Raw genomic sequence first — 25,561 nt, forward strand, 5'->3', positions numbered from 1 at the left:
AAAATAAAAAAAAAAAAAAAAAAAAAAAAAAAGATAATTAGGAGGTAGAGAATGAAAAAAAAGTTATGTTAGCACAGAAACTTATTGTTTGTCCCATATTAAATACTGTATGCAGTTGTGAGTACCCTGTCTCAGTATAATACAATTAGACTCTATGTAAAGGAGGAAGAGGGAAGAGTGAATCTTCTATACAAAGACTAAGTCAAAAAGATTCTTCATTTTGGAGAAGAAACTAGTATGAACAGATCTGATAAAGGCCTATAAAATCATAGGCTGCAAGAGGAAGTTTAGCAGGGTTGATTAGTTCATATTTCTTACAGCAGAGGAATTAAGAGTATGAGCACGTTCAAAACAAAAGGGGAATTTATTTTTTATGTGTTGTTGGTGCCTGAGCATGTTCTGTTTACAGTAAAATGCAGTGAAGCTAAAGTAATATTGATGGAACTAAATGTTCTTGAATGGTTAAATGCCACTTTCTGCTTAGGAGGTTTCTAAGCTGCTTATTGCTGGATGTTGGGAGGACACAGCCAGGGAAAAAGTATTGCAGGATGCTAGCCCTTTTTCAAATGTTCTTTGAGTATTTTGTGGTGGTCAGAAACAGGATACTGGGCTAAATCAGTCTTTGATCTACACAGTATTGCAATTCTTTTGTTCTTAAAAGTAAATGCCATGTAAATGTGATTATGTAGGCAAGGAATTATTAATACTAGCTGGAGACGAGCAAATTATCTCCAGAAATAACTTTGAACAACCACTTCTGTTTCCTCTAAACAGGATCTCTCAAATTCCTGAGCTACACTCATAAAAAAATCTTATGGAAGCCAATCTTCTGCTTTGCTGAGGAAAATATCCTTGTATGTAAAAGGCTGTAATAGAAGTGGAGGTGTTTCACACAGCCCATAGTTAAGTTGTGGAGTAGTTTGCTGTAAGATGTTGTGGATGCTGAAAATGTGTAAGTGTTGCAGGAGGGGATGGCAGTTCATGGAGAAGAAATCACCAGGATATTGATAATACACTGGAGAAGGAAAAAAAAAAAAAGGATTGTCCAAATTTTAGTAGGAAAAAACCAAAAAAAATCCCTGGCTTGGGAAGTCCCTCAGCTGTTACTGGTTTGAGGCTGGGAGAGTACATACAGGCTTCCTTATTCTTGCATAAGTCATAATTAATAACTTAATGGAGGCATGAAAATTTTCATATTGTAAACTTTGTCAAGTATTTTTATAAAACACAAGGAAAGCCCTGCTAAATATTGAAGCTGAGCCATTATTTAAGCAATTGCATTAATTCTGCATTATAAATTTATTGTAATAGGCTACTCCTGCACAAACCTTTTCAGTGTGAGACAGTAAAACATTTTTAAACATCTGCCATTCAAATAACTTGTCCTATATTGTTTATTTTACACATTTAAAAGAATGTATTTCTTAGAAATCTGATTTGTACAGTACTTTCCACAAAACAACAAGCATTTCACATGCTTTCAGTGTGAGAGAAGTATTATCTGCAGCTTATAAATGGAGCAATAAATGAAGGATTTGACTCCAAAGCAGTTTGTCTCTGATTCTGTACTTTCTGTTCATTATGAGTTAACACAAGAATTTCTCATTATCTGCATCATTATAGTTTGTACTTAAAAGTATTAGCTGTGTAGTATGGCCTGAACTACTGTACTGGTTATATAATGAGATGGTGGGCGAACTGATTTTTAGGAAGGATATCTGACAGTGAGCAGAGGTACTGGTTTAGGGGATGGTTGGCCAGTCTGTGTTGTAAGTGCTCAAAACCAGTGTAGCTATAGGTCTTTGCACATGAGAATCTGTTATATTAAACGTAGGAAGCTTGCTCTGGCTTTCCACAGTCTGTGCTTCTTAGTATATGTTGATTATTCTGCAACCTATCCAGTGAACTGTAATTATACTGCTGTCTTGGTTTGCTGTACGAGCTACACACACACAGATATCTGACTTTTTTTTTAATGTGGGGCAACAAAATATTTCTGAGTCAATTTTGAATCCTCAATTTAAATATTCTTCCCTTCACTTGCCTCATATCACTTGTCTTCCAGACAGTAGCTTTTTGTTCCCTGTCTCAACCAGAAAAATCTCAGGGGAAGATATTAAAAAAATTCTTGAAGTTCATTAAAGAATGAAGGGTGTTATTACTGTGTTAAGCCAACCACTTGAAAGACACTTGTGAGAATAAAACTGATAAGATTCTTATTGTAATGCATAGAAAAATCTTGATTGTGAAGAGGAATGCTATAGATGAGTAGCCTTTATTTAAATTTATGTACAATAAAGCATTCCAATGTGATATGGTATTAATGCTTTCTTTTCTGTTGTCTCTAAGTCGTAGTGCTTGAGTCTAAAGAATGAACTAAAACATTTAACAGCTTGGTTATGTATTTATCTACCAAACTATGATTACGTAATCTAGCTGTGACAATAGGAATTACTTTGTGAATGCTCAGATATAAGATACTGTATTTATAGCTGAAGACAAAAGACACTATTTAAAATAAAGCTGATTTTTAAAAACTCATGGTAAAACAGCAGCATATTTGTGGATTATGTGGTATAGTTTCATTGCTATAGACTTTTGAACAGAGAAATAATTAAAGAAATATGAGAACGTAGATTATAGCTGAAGTATGCACATTTGTAGTGAACTGATAAGAAAAGAACATGTAGCTGTGACTTCACTTCAGAATAACTTTAGTTATAATATAACTTGGTTTTTTTTTTTAATCTATTATGTGCTTCAGTGGCACAGAAACAGACTTTTCAGTGTAGATGCTACCAATAGGCTCTCTGGTATGATATTTTAATTTTAAGGATAACTTCTTTTCTATCTTCTAGGAAAGCTTGGCAATTGGTTATTCTGCAATTACATGTTTTGAGGAGTTAATTCTTACCTTGTAGTGCCTTAAGGAAGGTTTAAGTCCTTAAAGTAGGAATAGCTTTTCTTCTATGGCAATCAAAATGTTTTGTGTATGAATATGAATGCAGTTATATGTAGCAATTAGGTGCTGTATTAGTATCTGAATTAGCAGCTCTGGAATATAGCCAGCTTGTGGCCAGGAAAGCGGCCAATGGCCTGGAGGAGAAATGTTTTAATTAATATGTAATGACTGCTCTAGAGAGCTCCCATTATTCTGGCAAGCTGCATTTGTAATTTTTCATATTACTTATTTGGGACAGTGGTTGTAACTTCTTTTTAAAAATGTGGAAGATGTCATTGTACCTGTTTCATACTGAGTGAAAAAGTGTAAGAGTGCTTCAAAACTTACTTGAGCAAAGTGAAAATGAAAATTACTTGGGTCTATTGAGTATGTTTTATAGCCATCAGTTTCTTCATAGGATCAAGGTATTGCAGCAAGAATTATTTGCCTTAAGGTAATTAACGATTTACACATGTGCTGTTCTGAGTAGATCTTAATTCTTTTTGGTGCTAGGTTTCTTCATAAAGGATGAATACAGTAAATTTTCTTGAGCTATGCATACATGTGAAATTAAGCTTCAAGAACATTCTTCTCATTAAATAAAGCTGTCCATACAAGACATGCCAACAACATCTCTAAGTTACATTTCTGTAGGACACAAGAGTCTCATATTAACTTAAAGTTGTAATTTAAAGGGCTCCAGTTTCCATTAGGTAGATAAGTGGTAGAGCATGGGCTCCCATTTCTCCAGTTTAATGCAGTGCCATTCTGAAACGCTTCAGATAAGACTGTTGTCTTTCCCCTTAACTGTTGTGTTGAAAATCAGTGGGAACCTTTCTTTTTTAGGCTTTGCTGTAACAAAAAGAAGAGAGAAACAAGTGATAAGAAAGGCATATTTCTTTCATTAGTACCTGGAAGCATGAAGATACAAAGTCAGCATGTTGTTAACGGAATGTGATTTGAGCTGAATGTTTTCACTTCAGGCTCTTATATTCCAATTATTTAATTAGCTGTATAAGCCATTGAAAAGTACTATAAAGTATTTGATTTCACTGAGGAGAAGGCTAATTGAATCACAGCCTGTCTTAACTGGAAACTAGGACTTCCTGAAGTTCTATCTGTGACTCTGAAGTAATTTAGTCTGTGACTTTATGCAAGCTACTTAGTCTGTTTCAGTTGCCCAGTGTCTTCACCTGTTTGTCTCCATGGATGGGGTGCATGTACCTGTCCATGTGAGATGGGATTCTCATGACCAGTGGTCCCTGGTGGTCTTCTCTAATGTCACAGTTGCCTTTGTGTCTTGTCACATCTAGGTAAGAAGGCTGGCAGGAGGTTAAACCATGCATTGGTACCTTTGTACCACTGTCAGTCTGATGACAGTGAGTCTTGTAATGTCCATTTCTCAAGATTCAGCTGCCTTTTCTCTTGGCCTTGCAGATCCCCCAGGTGTCACAGGTACTCTGTGATTCCTAGTGCTGCCCTACAAGTCATGCAGAGATGCTGAGGACTGTTCATGGTGGTGGAACTACCACTTATTTGGGGGGGGTGACAGGAAGCCATGGACATTTTACCTCTTATAGTGTCTGCAGTTTCCTTTGGACAGTAGAACTGCAGGCTCTATACAGCTCACTCTGGGAAAGGTAAGTGAAAAGATGTGAGTCTTGTAGAAGTTGGACTTCTAAGAAGATTTGCAACTGGCTGGTCTCCAGGCTGTATGAGAGCATTTACTCCTTCTGATTCCTGCTTACAAATTGTAGTTGGTATAATGTTGTCTTGCAACATCAGGAGCCATCTGGGCTGTAAAATGGGACAGATCTCAAAGTTATCTCTTGCCACACCCAAGGTGCTTTTGAGCCTTCCTTAACTGCAGAGGAAGAGAAAGGACAGACCTTCCATAAATTTCGTCTTTGCCTTTCAGTCAGCATCACAGGGGCCTTGTTCTTCCTAGTTGTTTGTGCTCTCCTTTCATACAGCTCATGTTTCTACTGCAGAGGTGCAAGGATGGCAGGACTATCTTGTCTGGGTTAGTCACACCCAGGAAATACCCATAAAAGTGCTTCACTCTTCTTCAGATTGGGCCTTGAAACTCCATCATATTTATCACATGCTCAAACCCCCCCAGTAACACCCCCCCCCCCGCCCCAAACAGTTAGGTCACGGTTCATTGAGGTCATTGTTTGCCCTAAAAGAAAGGGTTTATTCCTTGTACTTGTTTCTGTTTTTCTCTAGCCATCTGTTCTCTTTTGTCTTGCATTTACATTGTAAACTCTTTGAAGAAACAATTTTTTTGTTTGTGTGTTTGTTTTGCTCTGTCTTCTTTAGTGCCTTGCACAATGGGGTCTTCCATCAATCTGTACGGCTTACTGGCGCTTTAACAGCACTACTTCTAAGTCTTGGTATTGGTAGATATAGTGGTAAATATTCTTCATTAGGTCTCTTGATTATATATATATTTTTTCAGATAATTTTATTTGCCCTTATCACTGAGTCACAAGTGTTTATCTAACTGTCTCTTTAGGAAAGATATTCTAAACAATTCCAGTTACACAGATTTAAATCCATTCCAGGTTGAAAGAGTTTCTTCATCTTCTGTACAATTAAAAAAAGTTAAAACACTTTTTCCAATGCATCTTGCATCAGCAGCTTTTTATACTACCCGTTTAGGCCAATTGTTTTTCCAAATAGATGGGGACACTTACCCACGTGACTATATTTGTTGTAACTATTGTGCTACAGCAGCTTGATTTACCTTTATGTGCTGGGAGAACTGTTGGGTGTAACATCAGTAATGCAAGCATGTTTGAAAGAACAATTAGATGATAGCAGGTAAAAGATGTGGTTCTGAACACCTGTATGAAGTGAAGCAGAAAGCTGACTTTAAAAATGAATCAAATTCTCTCCTACCTAAGTTATTTGAAGGTATTTTTGGTATACTTGGAATAAAAAACACACTTGTGGCTGAAACTTTAGCGTACTCACCTGAACAGAATCTTAATGATCTAAAGACTTATTTGTAAGCAAAGTACATTTTAACTGTGTCTGTAAAGCTGGAGCAGGATCAGATGTAGTGACACTTTCTGTTATGTATGGAAATGGTTGTACTAGCTCAAGTTCATTTAGTTTAAAGTAAATATTCCTAATGTGTATATTATGGTGTAAAAGCCTATTGTTCATTTAATCCTTATTAATATTCAGTATGATCTAGATCTATGTAATTACCTTAAAATTTGTTAATTGTTTTAGCAAACCTAGCTGTTTGAAGTCATTAAACTCTAGAATTAAATCAAGTGAAATGTGCTAATTGATGTTGGAATGGGTATGGAGCCTCAAAGGTATCTTTAATGGCCTAGTCATCAGTTTGAATACTAGCTTAGTTACTGGAGGAGTAATTGTGTTTAAAAAAAAAAAAAGGTAAAAGTAATAATAACTTCTGTAGCTAATTGCATTCCTTGAGCTGATAAAGTAAAAATTAGTTGATTTTGTAAATTGGTCACGGTATTTAAATTTGGTAAATATATTTAAATATATATCTTTATTTAAAATATATTTAAATATATTTAAAAATTTGGGTAACTATTTAAAAAACATTTAAATAATTGTTACCTGGCTTTTATCTAAGATTTTATGTTGCTGAACTAAAACAAATGCTAGCTGATAGCTTAAATCACTTGGTCTTCTAAAATGCTGTCATCTTCTATTTTGCAGCATGGGTGAGCTCTCTTTCTATGGGGATGGTCTTCTTGTGTTCTCCAATAGTCAGCATATTCACAGACCTGTTTGGTTGTCGAAAAGTAGCTGTTATTGGAGCTGCAGTAGGGTTTGTTGGACTCCTTTCAAGTTCTTTTGTAAGGTAAAAAAATTATTTTCTTTACATTCAAAGTACTTTATCAATCTTACAGTGTAGAGGTAATGCTTATCCTATCAACAGAATATGAAGGAGTAAGCAGTGCTACTTTATATTATCTGTTAGAGTAGAAATCTTTTTTAATTTGTTTTTGTCTTTCTAACTATGATTTGTGAAAACTCCAAGTGGTACTTTCAACTTCAGAAGTAATTTTAAAGATATAACATAACCTTATAACAGCAGTCCCTGTTTAACAGGAACCACTAGTGATATATAAATATATTAACAGCAAGACTAAGGTTATGAGATCAACAGCATTGTCCTGGATAAACTTGTACGTTTGCTTGATGTATGCTGTGTTTTAGCAGGTACCTAAACATTGTTTTTGTCTTCCCCCCTCAACTTGCTTTTAAATCACTGTTTTAATGTTGATAAATATGCAGTAGGACCTCCAGGAAGGTGTTAATGTTCTAGTAAAATTTGATGTTTTCTGTTCTTACTGGTCCAATTGCCAAACACAGATAGTGAAAACCTTTGTATAATGACACATACTTAGGGCTTATTGGCTTTATTAAGAAAACCTCAGTTCTTTCTTGTGTTATTGAAAAAAACTTGAAAAGTAGTTGAGTGTTTTTCTTCCTCCAGATTACACTTCATTTTGTACGTTTCTGTAACTTTTGCAGAATAAATCCTAAGAAGTTCAAGAGCAGCTGATCTGTTGGACATGCCCAATAGAAGATGAGGAAACAGGAAATTTACTTATTCTAGTCATCAGCAGAAATTCGTTAGTGAAGATAGGGTAATAAGTAGTAGGAAAATAAGTCACAGTTACCTCTAGTTCTGTCTGCTTTTTCCCCCACCCTTAGCAGAATAAGGACAGGAACAATCAAAAACAAAATTCAGAAGTTTCCTACATAGATGAAAATACATCTATACAGACAGGCTTGTGAAAATGTGTGTTCTATGCCTGTACTCTGAACCAGATAGATGTGAGCTGGCTGTGATCTGGATGGATGAATATCCATGCTGTGTGGCGCTATGCCTGAGCTGCTAATATGTCTAGTTTGGGCATATGTCCCCTAATGTGAAAACATATCCACAAATTTACAGGAAGAGAAGATAAATAGTTCTGTCTTAGGTACTGAGACTAGTGTTTATATTTATTCTTGGAATAACTTACATTTATGGGAAAAAGCAAGCTTTGTTTTCTTTTTACTTGAGCAAGTTTCTGATTTTTACTTTATTTTTTGGTTTATACAAGTGCAAATATTTGCTTAGTTCATTTTGTTAAAGCAAACAAAAATTCCACTTCCTGATATGTTTAGAGGCTTGTTACCACAGGTGAGGTAAAAACTAAATGCATCTTGGAAGTCTTTCTTCTTCCTTGCTTCCCAGTAGTGTAAGTGATGAATACTAAACAGTCTTGTTATTATAATTAAACGCCTTGATAAAGGAAAGGTGTCTTCTTCCTTTGAACAAAATACTATCATCCTTGTGTTTTCCTTGATATCCAATGGAACAAGGGCACAGAAGAGGCATGTAAAAGGAAGTTATTTTGTAAAGATTTCATAAAATATTTTAGCTTGAATTTTGTTTTAGAATTTGAGGAGCGCTTTGAGAGGAGAGGTGAACTCTTGTTAGAGTACACGCCATGTTAATGTACAGTCTTGGTGTTTCATTATGTTACTTACACTAAATGATTTATGCCTATGATGTTATCCGTTAATTGAGGGAGTGTAGTTCAGATATAGAAGTCAATGTTCTAAAAGTAAAATATTGTACAGTAGGTAAATGTAAATATGATTTAGTGCTTTTGTTACTTACTGATTTCTTAATATAAATTTTATCTCTTAGGAAGCTGAGATGTAAGAGTATTTGTAATGCAGGAAAATATTCTACTATGTATGTCATGCTGCAAAGTCTTTGAATGAATCTAGACATGGAAGTAGAATTTCTCTGTCCTTATTGTATTATGTTCCTCCTCTCATTTTATAACTTCCGTTTTTATTTTTCCTGGTTATTTTCTGTTGATAAAGGTAATCAGTCTTTCCCCTTATGTTGTTTCTGCTGGCTTAGCTTGTGTATAATCAGTTTTAGAAATTGATAGTTTAATGTAGAAAGCAACAATATTATGTTACACGAATATTCTTTTTCACAATAATACACAAAACCAGAGTTTCTGTTGTCACACCTTTTGTTGGTCAAATACTATTTTCTAAGAATTTCTCTAATTCCATGGGAAGCTTGCGGAGTGTACTTTGATGTAGAAGGATGCTGGCAGGTAACATCCTACGATACGATGAAAAGCACTGCATAAAGCATTCATACTCAAAAAAAAGTTAATATGTTGGCTAACACGTTAAATGGTTTTCTATAACTGCTTTAAAAGCAGATGTTAGCTGATAGAAGAGAGCCCATGGTTCACTGAAAACCTCACATCTTGTATAAAATCATTTCTCACACATTGCCTCCTTCATTTGAATGTTGAAAATATTTGCTTTGACTTATTAATACTAAATTAATTATACTAACACTGTTACTTTATACTGTTAAGATTTCTTGCGCAAGTATCTTTTAATGTCCCATGTCTGCCTGTGATCCAATACAATGGCTCTGCTTCATTTCAGTTGTCTAGTAGATGGTAATGTTGGAGAACCTTGTGAAGATCCTCCTTAATATGGGCTGAGAAGTTTCATTCTTTATTAAGCTTTTTTCCTATTTATTTCTTAGCATATCCAATATCCGGATCAAAGCACTGAATTTAGAATATTTGATAAAAAGGAGATTATTTGTCTAAAAAAAACCCCCAACAAACTAAAAAGTCTATAATTTGCTTATAATGTATTGTATTGCCAAAACTTGACAGTATTTTTGTTTTATTTTTTTCATTCTTAATGATGTTTACTACTTCTGCTATTGTATTTTCATAATAAACTATAAATACTTGATTTTTCTGGGTTCATGAGGAGTGCTCAGTATTACGCTGGAACTGGTAGCACAGTGAAGAAATGTATAAATCAAAACAGTATCATTTTCTCTGGAACAGAAGAAACCAAAAACCTAGCAGTGGTTGAACTTACGTTTGGCTAACTCACCTTAACAATGACTTTTAAAACTTTCTTTTAGTCAGACTATTTGGTGTAATTATACTTAAATATGATTTTGCTTTTTTACCTGTTTAGTGACTTCTATGAAACTTTCAGTGGAAGAAAATAGAGTAATTGCTGAATTAAGCTGGCACAGTGTATTTCAACTATAAGTGCATACTAACTCTTAACTCACTTCTGTAAATATATCAGTTCATTGAAAAACTGTCTTGCATATGGTAGGTGAATGTGAGCATACAGTGTTGTACAAAACACTAATGATTTTTTCTTTTTTTCTCTTGATATAGCACCATTGAACCTCTGTATTTCACCTACGGAGTCTTATTTGCCTGTGGCTGCTCATTTGCCTACCAGCCATCCTTGGTCATCCTTGGGCACTATTTCAAGAAACGTCTTGGACTGGTGAATGGCATTGTCACTGCAGGCAGCAGCTTGTTCACCGTGTCACTGCCCTTCCTCTTGAGAGTTTTGATTGATTCTGTTGGCCTATACAACACCTTGCGGGTCCTGTGCATACTTCTGTTTATTCTATTCCTGGCTGGCTTTACGTACAAACCCCTTGTTTCCAATGCCAAAGACAAGGAGGCAGGAAAGAAGGGAAAGTTCAGATTTCCTCCAGAAAAAAAAATTTGCAATTTCTCTGTGTTCAAAGTTCTTAGTTACCGAATCTGGGCTTTTGGGATCCCAGCTGCGCTTTTTGGATACTTTGTGCCTTATGTTCACTTGGTAAGTGCACATTTCTTCCTACATACGATGTATTTGATGTATATGACATACAGCTATTTCCCTTTGTGTAACGGACTAAGAAAACTATTGGTGATAGGAAGCAATATTTAAAGTGCAAGTTGTGTTGGGGAGAAACATGAAATAAATTTTGATGATGTTTGTGACTAGAAGAGATTCCAGGGTGTCGTGGTTTCAGCCCAGCCGGCAACGAAGGTCCTCGCAGCCGCTCGCTCACTCCTCCTGCCCCCCTCCGGTGGGATAGGGAGGAGAATCAGAGGAGAGAAAAAAAAAAAAATCTGGAACCTCGAGGGTTGAGATAAAGGCAGTTTACTGGGACAACACAAAAAAAAATGACAACAACGGTACTAATGAAAGAGTATACAAAAAGAGTGATGCGCAGTGCAACTGCTCACCACTCGGAACCCGACGTTCCGCCACTTCCCCCACCGAAAGTCCAGAGAGAGCCCCCCCAGCCTGCTCCCCGTTTATATACTGAGCATGATGTCACATGGTATGGAATAGCTCCTTGGCTAGTTCAGGTCAGCTGCCCCGGCTATGCCCCGCCACCCCACCTCCCAGGTTCCTGTAAAAAATTAACTCTATCCCAGCTGAACCCAGGACACAGGGCTCTAATCAGAACTTTTGAGCCAGTTAAAATTTTAGTTCCTTGTTCTCAATCTAAGGTTTAAAATACTTCAACCATGAAAAGAGATGTTTGAAAGGTATTCTGTACTATTCCAAAGTGAATTCTTTATTTTGGTACTCAGCTGCATACATTGCCAATGATACTTGTGTGTTTCAGAGGAATAATGGAATGAGTAAATAACAGAAAAAAATTAGAGGTTTTACCCAGTTATGTTTGTTAAAATGTCTATTTTTAGGGTATATATTATTGAACATTTTTCAGGTTTATTAAAAGTAAAATACTTGGATTTTTTTGTCTCCCAGACTTTAGCTTTGTAGTTTACCACTATAGCACTAATATAACTGATTCTGTTATCCAATGCTTCTAACTGCCAATTCAGCTGGTTTTTATTGCGGTCTACAGTAACTGATAAAGCTTTAGCTACTAATGTGGGGAAGCTGTTAATCAGCTATTTCTTATACATGTACTGAAGTTAATTTGTTTCCCTAGCAGAGGGGGTTTTTTTGTGTGTTTTTGGTTTTGTTTTTTTTTCCTCGTAGTACACTGTTAATCGAAGCAATTTTGATGCAACTGGGAGATGCATTACATGAAATGTATCTGGCTGGTACTCACTGCACTACTTATGGTGAATTACTTTTGAATGGTTTCCTGGTGGTGCTGTCTAAACTGAAGTGGTGCAAACCAAAAGGCTTAAAAGGGAAAGGGTGGGGGAAAAGCCCACAACCTGCAATGGGATGCTCTATTTAGATCATTACAGATCCTCATATTCGAGCATTTGGTAAAGAGCATGGACTAGTAGAACTACTACCCACTATGAAAACAGAAGGATCATATTAATATTTATTATTCATCCATGATAGAACAGTAAGATGAATGATAAGAAATGTCTTGAATTCTGTAAAAAAAATTTCAACTCCTTAAAAGCCCACGGGTTTATATACAATATAGCAAGCAGTGTCGCTGCTTTCTGGTAATACATTGGTTGGATTACTGACTCTGCATCAGACGCTTATTTTAAAAATTACCTTAGGGTGGGGGCTGGTTTGTTTTTGAGCAGTTGTAAACCGACTTTTATTCATGGCTAGTTCTTGTTACTTAATTTTTAATAATGTAGATCTTATTCTATAACACTTAGAAGTAGACTACTTCAAAGGACTGTACCATCAGATGACTAAGCTATTGTGACATCTTATGCTATTTCCCCGGAAGTTTTGTAGAGATCTTTTGAAATAAAACAGTGTTCAGAGGAGTAGAAGGGAAGTATTGTAGCAAAAGCTATTGGATGGATCGTAAATGATCATTAATGCTTGCAGAGAACTGAAGAACAAGGCTATACAAGGATACAGAACCTTTAAAATGCATTTATTTAACAAAATGCTTGTAATTTTTTACCAAGGTGCTTGTACAAATACTTCTTGTTTCTAGATTGGACTAAAGTTGCTGGTTGACTTGGAGAGGACAAAACCCTTTATTTTTTTATATTGTGCAATTTTTTTTTTAGTGTGTGTTTTCACTCTTGTGGAGTGCCTTTTCCCCCATATCAGATTGGCACAAATTCTGATTGCAAAATACAGCTCCAGTACAGGAGAACAACTTGATCAAGGCTGTTCCTAATATAATGTTTGATAACACTATAAAACTATTCCAAAGTACAGTTAGAATCTAATATTTTAAAGATTATCTCAAAATTATACTGAGAGATTTAAATTCCCGCTTTTTTTTTTTTTTTTTTTTTTTTTTTTGCTCAGAGTTGCAGAGGAACCATGAAGCTTAATTATTTATGACAAAATCTTCAGTGGTAGTCAGTTTGCTTTCTATGCCACTTCTGAGAGGGTAAGCTTCACCAGCTCTTAGGAACTCTTCACTGATAACTTTTATTATCAAAACCTGCTCCTGAAACCCACGAGTTTTTGTTTTAATTAACTTGTCTCTAAAAACTCAATTTTGCTGTATAATTCTCTGGTCCTCCTGTAAATGAGAGAGGAAAATGTTCTTAAACAATGTGTAGTAAGCTCCTACTACTTTTTAAGAAAACCATTCTAAACAAGAAGCTTAGCTCTCATCATTGGCTTTGCAGATAGTATTACTAAATACAAAATAGCTTGATTTTTTTTTTTTTTCTGTAATCTTTTAAAACATCTGATTGTTTATGATTTGGCTTTCTATCCAAAATTTAATTTAGGTACCTTTGAATATTCACAAAGAATCCATGGACCATTGAGGTACTACTTAAAGTGTGTTATGTACCCAGGACTCTTGACCATACTCGGAATATTTAAAGCCCAAACCAAACTTTGATCAGTAAGTGTGATAGGGATGGTAAGAAACAGTATGAACTGGAATAAAGTTTCATGTGCTTTTACTGATAAAGAAACTACGTAGGTACTATCAATGTCAGATTTCTGTTTGCTTATGTATATGGTCCATTAAGTACTTAACACAGTGCTCGCTAATCTTTCAGAAAGCTTGACATACAAATAGTTTAATAAAATAATCCCTAGCTTTACTGATGTTGAAATGGAAAATTAAAACTCGGATTTCATAAATAGCAGTATTTCCACTTCCAGAATGTGTAAGATTTTTCTAACCTTTGGTCTTGGATAAGTGATCAGGATGAAAAGAGTTTTAATACCTGCAGGTCATATATTTAGGATTATTTTGTAATTATGTTGTATGTGATTGCAAAGGATGGATATATCCTCAGTAGCAGAAATCTTTGTGACAGAAAGCAGGAGTTCAAATCGCTGGGTTGGAGGATGTAGTCGTAGGACTAACAGTAAGCTTGCTGCTTGGGGCTTAAAGAATGAAGTGTTCCTGCAGCTAACCCTCCCATTTCTGTAATTATTTCTACATAAACCTAAACTCATTCAAGAATTTAGGTCTGCTTTTAGAACTGAGCAAACACTCATCCCTCTAACTCAAATATAGTAATTTCAAAAAGAAGAATCTTTTTAATTGAAAGAGATATTTATTTTTATGAAAATATGAGTAAGTGAAGAACCACAGCATATATTGCTGGTGGGTAATGATGTGTGGTGGGGGGGACTATTTACAACCTTGGAATGTCTCTGTGGGTCTGTGTTTGAGAAAGTGAACAGATCAGTGTTTATGAAGGAACAGCATGGATTCTGCCCTTCATCACAGATACTTCAACTTCCAGTAGATAGCTCTGGACTTTATTTTTATCCTAGTTTTGTCTGCTTTTGATTAAAAAACACAATTTATGTACTTCCAGAAGTACATAAAAGTATGCACTTCAAGGTAAGTCAAAGGCTATAAGAACAAATAACTTTTTGCTGGTACATCTACCTATCAAACCAGAGATTACTTTCCTCAGCTTTTGAAAATGAAAGTTACTATTGTTCCATTGTTTACTGCATTTTTAAAATTGTAGCAACTCTGGAAAAGGGGTATGATACTTGGACAAGTGACAGCTTTTGTTATACTAAAACTCTTGAAGTTTTCCCACTGTTAGTGTTGGCCAACAATAGCCAGACTGCTAGAATGGGATGCTGGTTGCAAGCGTCCTAAGAAAAAACACTTATACGTGGAGCCTCATGCCTACAACTCTTCCCTTAGCCCTCAGACCTGGTTCCTGTACTTACCAAGTCCCATTTTTCCCACCTGGAAGGGCAGTTTCTGCCAGAGTGTTGGGTGCTCTTGACCATGTGATGGAACACAGGTGCCACAGGCCCTACTGGTTAGGGTTATGTGTCGCCACTGGGGACCATGGTAACTGGAGGTTGCAGGCTTGGTGTGCTCTAGTCACTGCACATCAGCTGCTGTCCGCTGGCTTGGCACAGCGGAGTGGCTGCTAAGGTCCCAGGCAGGGTCTCTGAGTGCTTCTGAGGCCAGCCTTGATTTCTGTTTGTCTCTCTTGTGTTTTCTGAAGCATATTGGAAAGGAGGATGCATGTTGTAAAACTTGTAGTAAGAAAGAAATAAAAGCTCATTTTGGGGGTTGGAATGATAGAATTAGCCAGGTCTTTGCAATTTTAACCATCTGCACCCTATTTGCTAGATAGGGTAAAAGCTGTTAAAACCAGAGAAAATAACCTGCTTATGAACTAGGCTCTAAATAAAATTAAACAAATCAACAAATTCATTATATGGCATGCTAGATGGGATTTGTGTGAAGGAGCTGGCAACAATTACTGGCCTCTGACTGGTAGATATCAGCTGCAGTGAAATAGGCATCATATTCCTCTTGGCTCTTGTGGGGGAGAACCAAAAAGGGAGAGCTTTTCTTATCCCAGTTTAATTGGTGTCAAATACCATTAGTAGGTGTTCCATTCGATGTGATTTTGGGGAACTGGGTTGGGAGAAATATTATAAATAGGTTTTGACTTAATTTCATTATATACTTTTAGCATTAATTCAGATTGTCGAAGAGCAAACTGATAATTCATAGGATTACTAAATCAAACTGTTGTTACTCCTCTCAATTTTAAAACCAGTGTAAACTGCAGTGATTGGGTGTTTTTTTTCTTTTGATGTCTCTCTAAAATAGGGAAATAGCCAAATAAAAAAATTAGTTTAGTCCATTCAGATTTAAATTAGGAGTCCACAACAGAAATCTGATTAATGCAAAATACTCTTTCCAGGTTGTTTTTAATAAGGACTGTCTCACAAGGAAGTGATTAAGTGTATTTGAAAGAAAATATACCTAGTTTCTGTGCCACTTGTCCTGTGCTTGTTCTGCTAATCAACAGAGAGCTGCTGTTTTTCAGGAATTGCAGTCTAATGTTAAGCATTTAGTGCTGTTCTCTCTTACCCTTTAAAAAAGTATGTACTTAATCAGGATCATTCATCCTTAATTCTTATGAGTGTGATAGGTCAATTCTGTTAAAATTTGTTATAAGGTCACATGTTAGGTAGTTTAAAAGATACGCTGTTGCTTTTTGTGCTTTTAGCGGGGTGAAAAGAAATACTGCTTAAAATGGGTGTTGTCACGACTTAGTCTTTTCTAAGCAGTGACTAAGGTCACTACTAAGGTTCAGTCTGAGTTTAGGACTATATTAATTATAACACATTTACAAACAAAGAGCCTCAGTATTGTGTTGTGTTTTGATACAGCAATACTCAGCCACTGTGAGGAATACTGGTGTGACTGAGAATATCATCTTACCACTTTCAGTGCAATGTTTCAGTCCCATAGTAATTTGTCTTGGGACACTTACAATATCTCCATTAATTCAGTTTCAAACAAAGACATGGTTTAGTTTAGCAGTTACTTTTATTAAATGCCTCTTGCTAATGATAGGTCCTGTCTTCTTTATAGTGTTTGACACCTTGTGGGATGAAAAACTGAATTGAACAACTGAATAGTTGAACAAATTAGTGCAAATATTTATTACATGTTTTACTCCAAAAAAAAAAGCAACTGGATGGTAGACAATACAATAAAAATGTGTATTGATGAAGTTTACCTTTCTAAGTCTAAATCTTTTTTTATAAACAAAACACATACTCTTAAAGAATGGCTAGATCTATTTTGTATTTAAAAATTAGGCTTATTGTTTAAATGTGGTTATAGGCTTGTGTACAAAGCTACCCATTAATTGATAAGCAATGTGAAAGTTACCGTAACACTGACTGTACTCTTAAAAATTCAGAATAGCTCAGGAAAAATAGATTTCAATATTTCTCACCTTGCATTGCTGCCTGTTTATTAATTTATAGATTAATTACTTAATCTGACTTTTGATGCTTATCCACATTCATATTCCATGATGGGTACATACTTGCATATGTAGAGATTTTTGGTTAGCAGTAGCTATGTGGAGTGCATGTGTTCTGTGTCTGTGTGCTTTATATTTAAGATACGAAAACGTAGTGTGTGCCTGGCCACTTTTTCCAACAACTTCCTTGGGAGAATCTGTCCTGGGAGACATTTAAATACTGGATTTATTCTCTTCCATAGATAGATTCACTGAAGATTCAGTAACTCATTGCTTCTCTGAATCTGCACATGCCAGGAATAGGTTCAGCTGGACCTCCAAGGAACAGGGAAGTGAGACTGCAGACTTAAGCTTGGAAAAAAAGTAGGTAGATACTCTCTCAGATTCTAGAAACTGCTATTGAGAAACAAAGCATCACCTTGGATTCTGCTCTAAGATTTTCATCAACTGTATTGGAAAAGAAAATGCATCTCATTGAAAACTGAAGAGACTTCTAAGCAGCTGGCCATCTAAAAGGTACTTCAGAAAGATATAGCAGCCGCAGGACCACTGTTAGGTACAGACTCTCAGGCTCTGATGGCATCTTACTTGAAAATATGAGATTTGCGGGCTCCACTGGGAAATGGCCTATTCAGATTCTTGGGGAAACTTTGTAACAATGAAGTGGAGGTTCAGCCTCTAAATAAGCCTGGCTGCCAGCAGTGTAGCTGTTTTTCACTGGGAAATAAAATACACCGTAGTGTGTATGTCCTCTGTGGTGCTGTACTTTGCTGTATGAAAACCAGGAATACACTATGTTTGGAAGAATTCAGAGGAGATTCCTTGCTCCCCATGGTATTATATGTTGCATGAAGGTCATCAGTTTAGCTGCCTTCTCTTTTTATAGACCTTAGGAATGGCTGGAAGGAAGTGCCAGCGATGACAAGCATTCTTACCAGGCCACTAATCCTCTGCTCTGCTCAGTCCACAAACAGCTGTGAAAGATTGAGTACCTTGCTGTGCTTCCTTTGGAGACCACTTGGCCATTTTGAGCATTTGAGTCTGCATTACCAAGCATACCTAGTCGTCTTGGACTCTTTCATCTGGATAATCCTTCCAGTTCATTTCCTAGTCATTACCTCCCGTGGTCTTTCAGCTGTCCTTCCAATAATATCTTTTTTCCAGAAAACTTCCTATTGTAATAGGAAACTACTCACTTTCATCTTCAGAAAAGAATAGGTTTAGGGAACCTGTTCACCTGCGAACTGAAGTTAGACGTAATTGAGAGACTGGTTGTTATATCTTAATTTTCAGAATTCAACATTTCCATTATATTACCACATGTGTGAAGTTCCTTAGCTTGTGTTAGGTCAAAACTATTAACAATACCAGGGCCCTTGTAATTTGAATTATTGAGAGCTTTGAGGATTTTAACCCTGGTCTTTGAGGTAGCTGCCTAATACAGACAGATCTTCTCTACAGAAAATAGTGGTGAAATATTTAGAGACCTGATGAAAGAGCTCAATAGGGTTTTTAAACCCTTGGCAGTCAAACCTTTTCCCTTGGAGTAATGAAGGTTATGGTGGCCTCTTTGGTTTCCACATTTGCAAGGGTGTACCTCTCTTGTAGTAAATTCTAGAACCTGTTCAGGCTTGCAGATCAAAACATAACAGTTGAAAATGTACATTGTGCTACATGCCAGGCTATATCTGTGATCACATATGAGCTGGTGAAGGTTGGCACAGGCAGGTATTTTTTTTTTATATATATGCTTCTGCCTTCTTGAAATTCTAAAAGAGTTTAAGTGTCTGTGGGGGACCTTTGACATCCAGGGCAACTAGTTCACTGTGGGAAGCTCGCTGCTTTTAGTGACAGATACAGTGCCCTCAAAATGTAAACTGTCTTTTCAGAACTCATGAGTCTGTTCTCTAGACAATCTCTGGGCTTAAAGGTAGCTATGGGTGATACTGCAGTTGTATCGTCTGTTATTAGAGAGAAAGGTCATGGTCCTTCTGCTGTATAGGGAAGCTTTAAAGCAATGTATTTCAGATATATGTCATCAGGACAGATGATGGGCACTTAAAGGCCCATCATTTGGACAGTCTGCTTCTCGGTGGAAGCTAAACTGTGTTCAAAATCTTCACCATCCTAACAAGACACATTTTTATTCCTGGGAGGGGCATGGAGATGTTGGAATATCTGTAAAGTCCTTGTTAGTCATAAGGACTTCTTAATGCATGTAAACAAACCCATTTTCTGGGCATAAAATCAGACAGCTCAGATAAATATTAGTCTGTCCTCCTGTGGCTTAGTCTGTCTCCAGATCTTCTGTGTTTTGTGACTTTGAAGTTGCTGGGTCTAATGTGGTGCCCACATAGTTGGTTCTCAGACAAAAAGATAGTGCTGTCTACTGGTCTATACTTCCTATCTTTTGCTGGAACATCCATTTTGTACCTGTTCTTTGGCTAAGAAAAGTGTGGTATGTTGTTTGTGGGGGGGTTTTTTGGGTTTTTGTTTGTTTTGTTGTTTTTTTTTCCTTTAGAAACAACATAATGAATGGGAGGACTTGCTGATATGGATTATAGATGATGCAGATCTTTGTTGCCAGATTTGAATTCCCCCTCTTTTCCCCTCTGTAGTGTAAGATCCTTGCCTTTCATGATTTAACTACTTTACGACTGTTTTATGACCTTTGACTGCCTTCTTATTGAACCAGGATGATTTGTCCTTCAGTCTGTTCTTTACCAGCCAGCTATTTTGACTTGTCTGTACCCATTTCTCACTCTGTATCAGTGATATGCCTTGGTTTTGTCAATAAGAGATCAGATTCTGCTGTGCAAATTCAGTGTTTGAACCTTTACCCTCTAGAACTTGTGCCAATAAAAACTGTCTTCCTGTGCAATCAGCTTGGAGAAATGAAGAGCCAAGCTCTCATAAGATCTTCTGTAGCCACAGTTTTTCTAGGAACTTACCTGAAATTCTTGCTCTGTACTTTGAAAACTATTCACTTCCACATGTTCAGTTTCTGAAAGACCTTATTTATTCAGGACAAAATAGTCTCTCTATTCTGCCCATTCAGAAAAATAGCCCTTTTCCACTTTTAAACTGCACCCTCCCCAAGAAAAACCTTTGGGTCAGTAAGAAGAATTATACTGGAAAATATGAAGGGTATAGAAACCACCCAAGATTCTCCAAGGAGATCTGAGCTGCCATAACAGGACAAGCTATAGGACAGTCAGGTTGAATCTCACTGCAGTAGTTGATGTTCTGCCCAACAAGACCCTAGTCATCTTCTGTAACATTGCTTACAAATGTTTTTGTAACTCTTCAAGCCTCTTCTGCTGATGTGTTCACTAATATTGTCAGGTGTGACATCTCTAGATTAGACTTCTCATTTGAGAAACCACTGTTTCAGTTGCTGTCCTTGTAACCATGGTCATTTCTGCATAGACAGTAGTAGTTGCTTTGTGTTCTCTTCAGTGGGACAGGCACCTGCTCAAGGAGCCATAGCAGAGAAGAGTTACATACCTTACCTTACCTTACAATAAGTGAAGCTCTTCAAGTTGTGCATTTTGTGCATACAGTCCTAATCCTGCACCCCTCTCTTCCCTTTAAGTCCTATGCCCCATGATTCCACAGTGGCGACAAATAGAAGCACAGATATAAATGCTGCATTCAGACATAAAGGACAAAGTATACTGTATGGACTTTAGTAACCAAAAATCTCTAAACTTAAATATATAAAACACATGCATATCCACAGTATAGTGTATATACATAGTGCATCTTGAAGAAATTCAGCTCTTATAAGGTAAGTACTGTCTCTTGTTTTGTGAGTCACTTGTATTATGTCATAAACTTGCTACTTTTAAAATTTTGTGTAAAATAATGTTAAATATCTAATTGGTATGTCTAGATTTTTTTACTCAAACTGGAAAAAAAAATCAGTCTCCATTACTACATTCACTTGCTTTTGTGGGCTGTTGCTCAAGAAACCTGTTCATTTCTTCAGATCTCCTACATCAGTCGTTTGTCTGAAGTCTACTACATCTTTTATTTCCCAGAATCTGCTGTTAGTCTGTTTTGTAATGATGGGATAGTATCTTTTAAATTATGTCCAGTACCAACAGATAACTGTGCGTCAAACAGGTATTCCTCTCTACTGTAGATAATCTAAAAAAAGTTAAAACTGTAGGTATAGCTGTCAATTTTAGTACTATTACCTTTCTCATCCACTTAATCTACCATATTTCTGTTTCCAATGGAAGACTAACAAGGCACTGGTTTTGTAAAGGTCCAATGTAATTATTAAGAAGATATCTCCGATGCCCCAAATTTTCAGTGGCTTCCCATGCTTTACTTGCTTTTCTAATCTTTGCATTTATCTCCCTTCAGATCTCAACATCTGCTGCAGTTTGATTGCCCAGGTTAGTGAAATTTTCCCCCTCTATCCACTTCTGTAATGATCCTGTGCACCCGTTTCTTTCCCAGTATTTCTCAATGTTGATCTGGCAGTATTTATTCTTGGCTAGATTGTCCACTTTTGACATTGGGGGGGGTGGTGGGAAAAGAAATAAATTATTTCCTACTTTATACTTGTAATTGTTATGAAGGCATATTTAGACTGTGTTTTCCAAATAAGTACTGGAGAAGAATAAAAATCATAAGTACAGAAAGAATAGAAACTGAAAAGAATAAAACAAATGTTTTCTCTTTTTTTAGAAGTGAAAGTAAATGGACGTTTGCAAAAAAATACCTTAGGTAGCAGGTATACTCAGGTACCAACAATAAGATGATGTTGAAGGATAAGAGCAAAGCAGTCTTCCTCAGGTCTGTCCAATACTAGCAGATTGAAAAATTTGAGTTACATTATGATTTCCTTTGTATCAGTCTGTAACAGCACGCTAGTTAATGTACTCTTGCATAATACAAACTATTCCAATAGCAAACAGAACGTATAGTTTGAAGTCAGATTAAATTGTAAAGTGTAGTCTCTCTTTTTTTTAATTTTAATACTATTTTAATGGTAAACTCAGCATCCTGTCTTTGGATGCTTGAAGCACCTTGACGTGAACTAAACTCTTCAAGCTCCACAAGTGCCCAGAAGCCTGAGATCATAGTTGATGTTTTTTTGTGCTATCCTCATACAGAGTAAAGAAAACTAGTAACCAAAATTAAGTGAAGAACCCTCCTTCACTAATATACAGACCATTTTTTCTGCTTTAAGAAGAGCTGCATAGAAATCTTCTTTGCTTTTTAAAACCTGTTCAGACTTTGGATTTCTCTCCATGTATTTTGAATTTTCCTTTGTGGAAATCCTGGAGCCTAGCTCTTTCCATTTGATTGCCAGTAATTGTCAAGCTGTGAGCTATTTTTCAGGTTCTTTTCTGATGATTGAGTTAAAATTTGTTATTACTACTGAGCTAAATATTTCCTAGGAAGAGGGAGAGGTGGTTTTGGATTGCTCTGGGCAGGAAAGAAAACTGAACATAAATACCTGTATCCTGAGTAAGGGCTATACCTCTGTATGAGGAGGGGAGACTATCATTATCATCTCTTTGTTGTGTTTTATATGAAAATATGACTGCTTGATTCAATTTCTCTGGACCCTGATCTGGTAGATATTTAGCAGTATCTTTGGGACTTCCATCTAGAATTCAGACTCTTGCGAGAGCTTTCTTCTGTGTGTCCCAGTAGAATGAGACAGGCATTTCACTCAGCTCTGTGAAAGTTGAGGTGATTGTGACCATGTCCACAAGTAGATCTCTAATATTGAAGTGTTATGGATGGCCTCAGAATTATATGGCAGCTGAATAAAAATTTGAGAATCTATGTTTTGATTTTACTCACCTAAGTCCTGTGGTTTAGGGACTCTAGTCCTGAGAGACTTGATAAAAGTAGCACAAATTCTGTTGTGGAGTAAGGAAGTCAACCTCTCAGAAGGTGACAGCATTGTAACATATAGGTGGATGAATGAATCCCAATTTTATTAATCAGTTAACTCCAAGTTAGATGCTTATTGTGTTGTACTTTAGTATAGGTAAAAAATACAATCTTTATGCTCGTAAATTTTAGAAGGGGCTACTGTAATTAGCTGCTTTCTCTTCACACAAATGAGTTGTACAGTCTTGTCTGGTAATCTTATTTCTAAATTCTACTGGTGAGTTGAAAAATTTACTTGAGTTAAAAGCACTATTTTGTAAATGGAAACCCATCCTTTTGTAAAAGCTTTTTGTTCCTGGCTAATTACTTTCACTGATGCAAATAAACACTTATTTTCATTCCGATCTTAGTCCAGCTTCCAGTGTTTCTCTTTGCCTTTGTTATCTTCCTGTCTGAGTAGTTACAGAACTTATGTTCTCTCCTGATAAGTTTTTCAGTATGGCAGATTCCAGAGACCTTGAATCAGTCTTGTAGCTGTTATTCAATCTGAGGGGTACTTGCCTCACTTGACTTGAAGACCTTTAGTTTGACTGACTACTCCATACAGTCCAAAGAATAAGAAGCTTCTCCAGAGAGCAATTTGGAGCATCAGGGTCAGGCTTCTGCATTGCCTCTCAAAGAATCTCTCTCTCTCTCTCTCTCTTTTTTAATCAGTTAGGAGGACTAGCTGGCTAAGGCAGACATCTTAAGTTCAGCAGTGAGAAGACATCCTTTTGTGACATGTAAATGCTGTAGCTAACAATATTCTAATAGAAGTCTTGCTTGTTGTATTATAATGGTGTTAGCACTCCCCTTTTTCCACTTCTTACTTCATTTAATTGGTTAATACACAGTTAGTCCCACTTGTCCTCCCATATAGTCAACTGGAAGCTTACTTTCAGCTTTGCTGAACTGAATTGTCAGAAGCTAAATATATGCTTTCTATAAAAATTATAAAATATTTCCGGCAATGTCTAATTTAGGCAAAAATAAGGAAGGAAATCAGATATTTAACTGAAGTAACTGTAACTACTAACAGTTCTTAGTTTAAAAAAATCACTCTGTTAGCATATCTTTGCACTTATTTCTGGACAAATAACATATGCTGTTATATTTCTCTTCCCAGTATTCTTTTATTGTTTGTAATTTTAAGCTAGGGTAATGAAGTTCGATCTTATTTGTTTGTAAGTCAAGGCCAAGGCGTTATCATCACAAGGTAGAATAGTACAATACATGTGTTTCTTTTTTTAAAGTTGAGGAAGACTAAACTGGATGTGTAGCAGCAGACTTGTATTAAAATTTTACTTAGTGTGCTAAATAAAATTAATCCATACTATAAGCTTTTAATTTAATATTATAAAAAGGATGAACTTGCTATATTGGGTTTTAGTTGCTTCACTTCTATTGGCTGCTTTGCGAATCCATCTTAAATTGTGTTTACAATTAGCCAAAGTGGTTTTTTAATAAGTCCATTGCATACAATGTTAATCATCAGAGGTTAATGAAGTATTTTCTTGTTTCTCTGGGTATTTGTACAGGATATCTTAATCCATTGTTTTGATATTCCATAATTTCTTAATCATAGTATATCATATAATATTCTCAGTTTTAATTATGTAAGTTATAACCTGATAACTTTATCACATTAGTTAAAATGCCACAATGATTTGAAAAGAATTACTTAAATTACGCGTCTAAAATTTAAGTAAGTGGACATGTCAAGAAATTCCTTCCTTCAGTCATAAGGTTACTTTTAATCAAACGTGCAGCAGAGTTTTACCAAGCTAGAGCTACAAAAAAAAAGTTTGCAAGTTATAACACTCAGTATCTATTTGTGACTATACTAAGACATCCATCAAATCACTTCATGAATCGTAGAATGTAAGACTGGAGGTATCCCAGTACCTTATCCAATTTACCCAGTTTTTTTGAGTACAGACTTACTTTGGTAAAGGACCTCTTTAAATATTTCTTTTTAAATCTTTTTTCATATGTCATGCTTATCAAATTTCTGCTTATTGCCTGATCTTTCTTTTGGATTCTGTACACATAATCCACGTCTTTAATAATGAGTAATGACCAAAATAGGACATAATTCTTCAGCTGAGGCCTTACTGGTACTGAGCAGTATGTGAAGGTCACATTGTGTCATGAATTGGTATATTCTATTACTTTTGCAGTATGAGGACATTATTAGAACATGCTGAAGTTTAATCTGCTAAACCTTCAGTTCCCTTTCTAAAGAGCTGTTGCCAGATCATTCTTCCATTTTGTGTTCATGCATCTGATGTTTACCTCCATATAGTGTTTTTTGAACATTAATGTTTTTAGGGAAACTAATCATATTTATTTCACACTATTAACTGAGATGCCAGGTTGCCCAGATCATTTTGAATTCCAGTCTTTTTCTTTACAGTGCCTGCAATACTCATCATTTGATGTAATTTGTAAATTGAATAAGTATAGTCTCTATTTCACTGTCCATATCATTAATGAAAATCTTAAATATTGGTAGATTTGGGTGGGTTTTTATGGAGTCTTCTTTGGCATATTCAATTCTGCAGTGGATCACTAATTAAAAATAGCTTTTCCAAACATTTGAACATCCATCTTTACAGTTGTTCCATTTAAGTCAGGTATTCCAAACTGGCTTATGAGAATTGTTTCAGAGAATTTCAAAACGCTGGCCAAGGTCAGGATTTGTTACATCTGTCCT

At 36.0% G+C, this 25,561-nt stretch overlaps 1 protein-coding gene across 1 annotated transcript in view; it reads left to right on the forward strand.

Annotated features, from left to right (window-relative positions):
- The window catches only part of SLC16A10 (solute carrier family 16 (aromatic amino acid transporter), member 10), a 76,063-nt gene that overhangs the window by 36,717 nt on the left and 13,785 nt on the right, over nt 1–25,561 (forward strand). Inside the window, exons 4-5 of the mRNA XM_010561679.1 lie at nt 6,647–6,791; nt 10,180–10,618. Coding sequence (XP_010559981.1) covers nt 6,647–6,791; nt 10,180–10,618 — 584 coding nt within the window. The remainder of the gene's footprint in view (nt 1–6,646; nt 6,792–10,179; nt 10,619–25,561) is intronic.

This window comes from Haliaeetus leucocephalus, unplaced genomic scaffold (assembly GCF_000737465.1).
Source record: "Haliaeetus leucocephalus isolate CR32 unplaced genomic scaffold, Haliaeetus_leucocephalus-4.0 Scaffold149, whole genome shotgun sequence".
NCBI classification, from domain to species: domain Eukaryota; kingdom Metazoa; phylum Chordata; class Aves; order Accipitriformes; family Accipitridae; genus Haliaeetus; species Haliaeetus leucocephalus.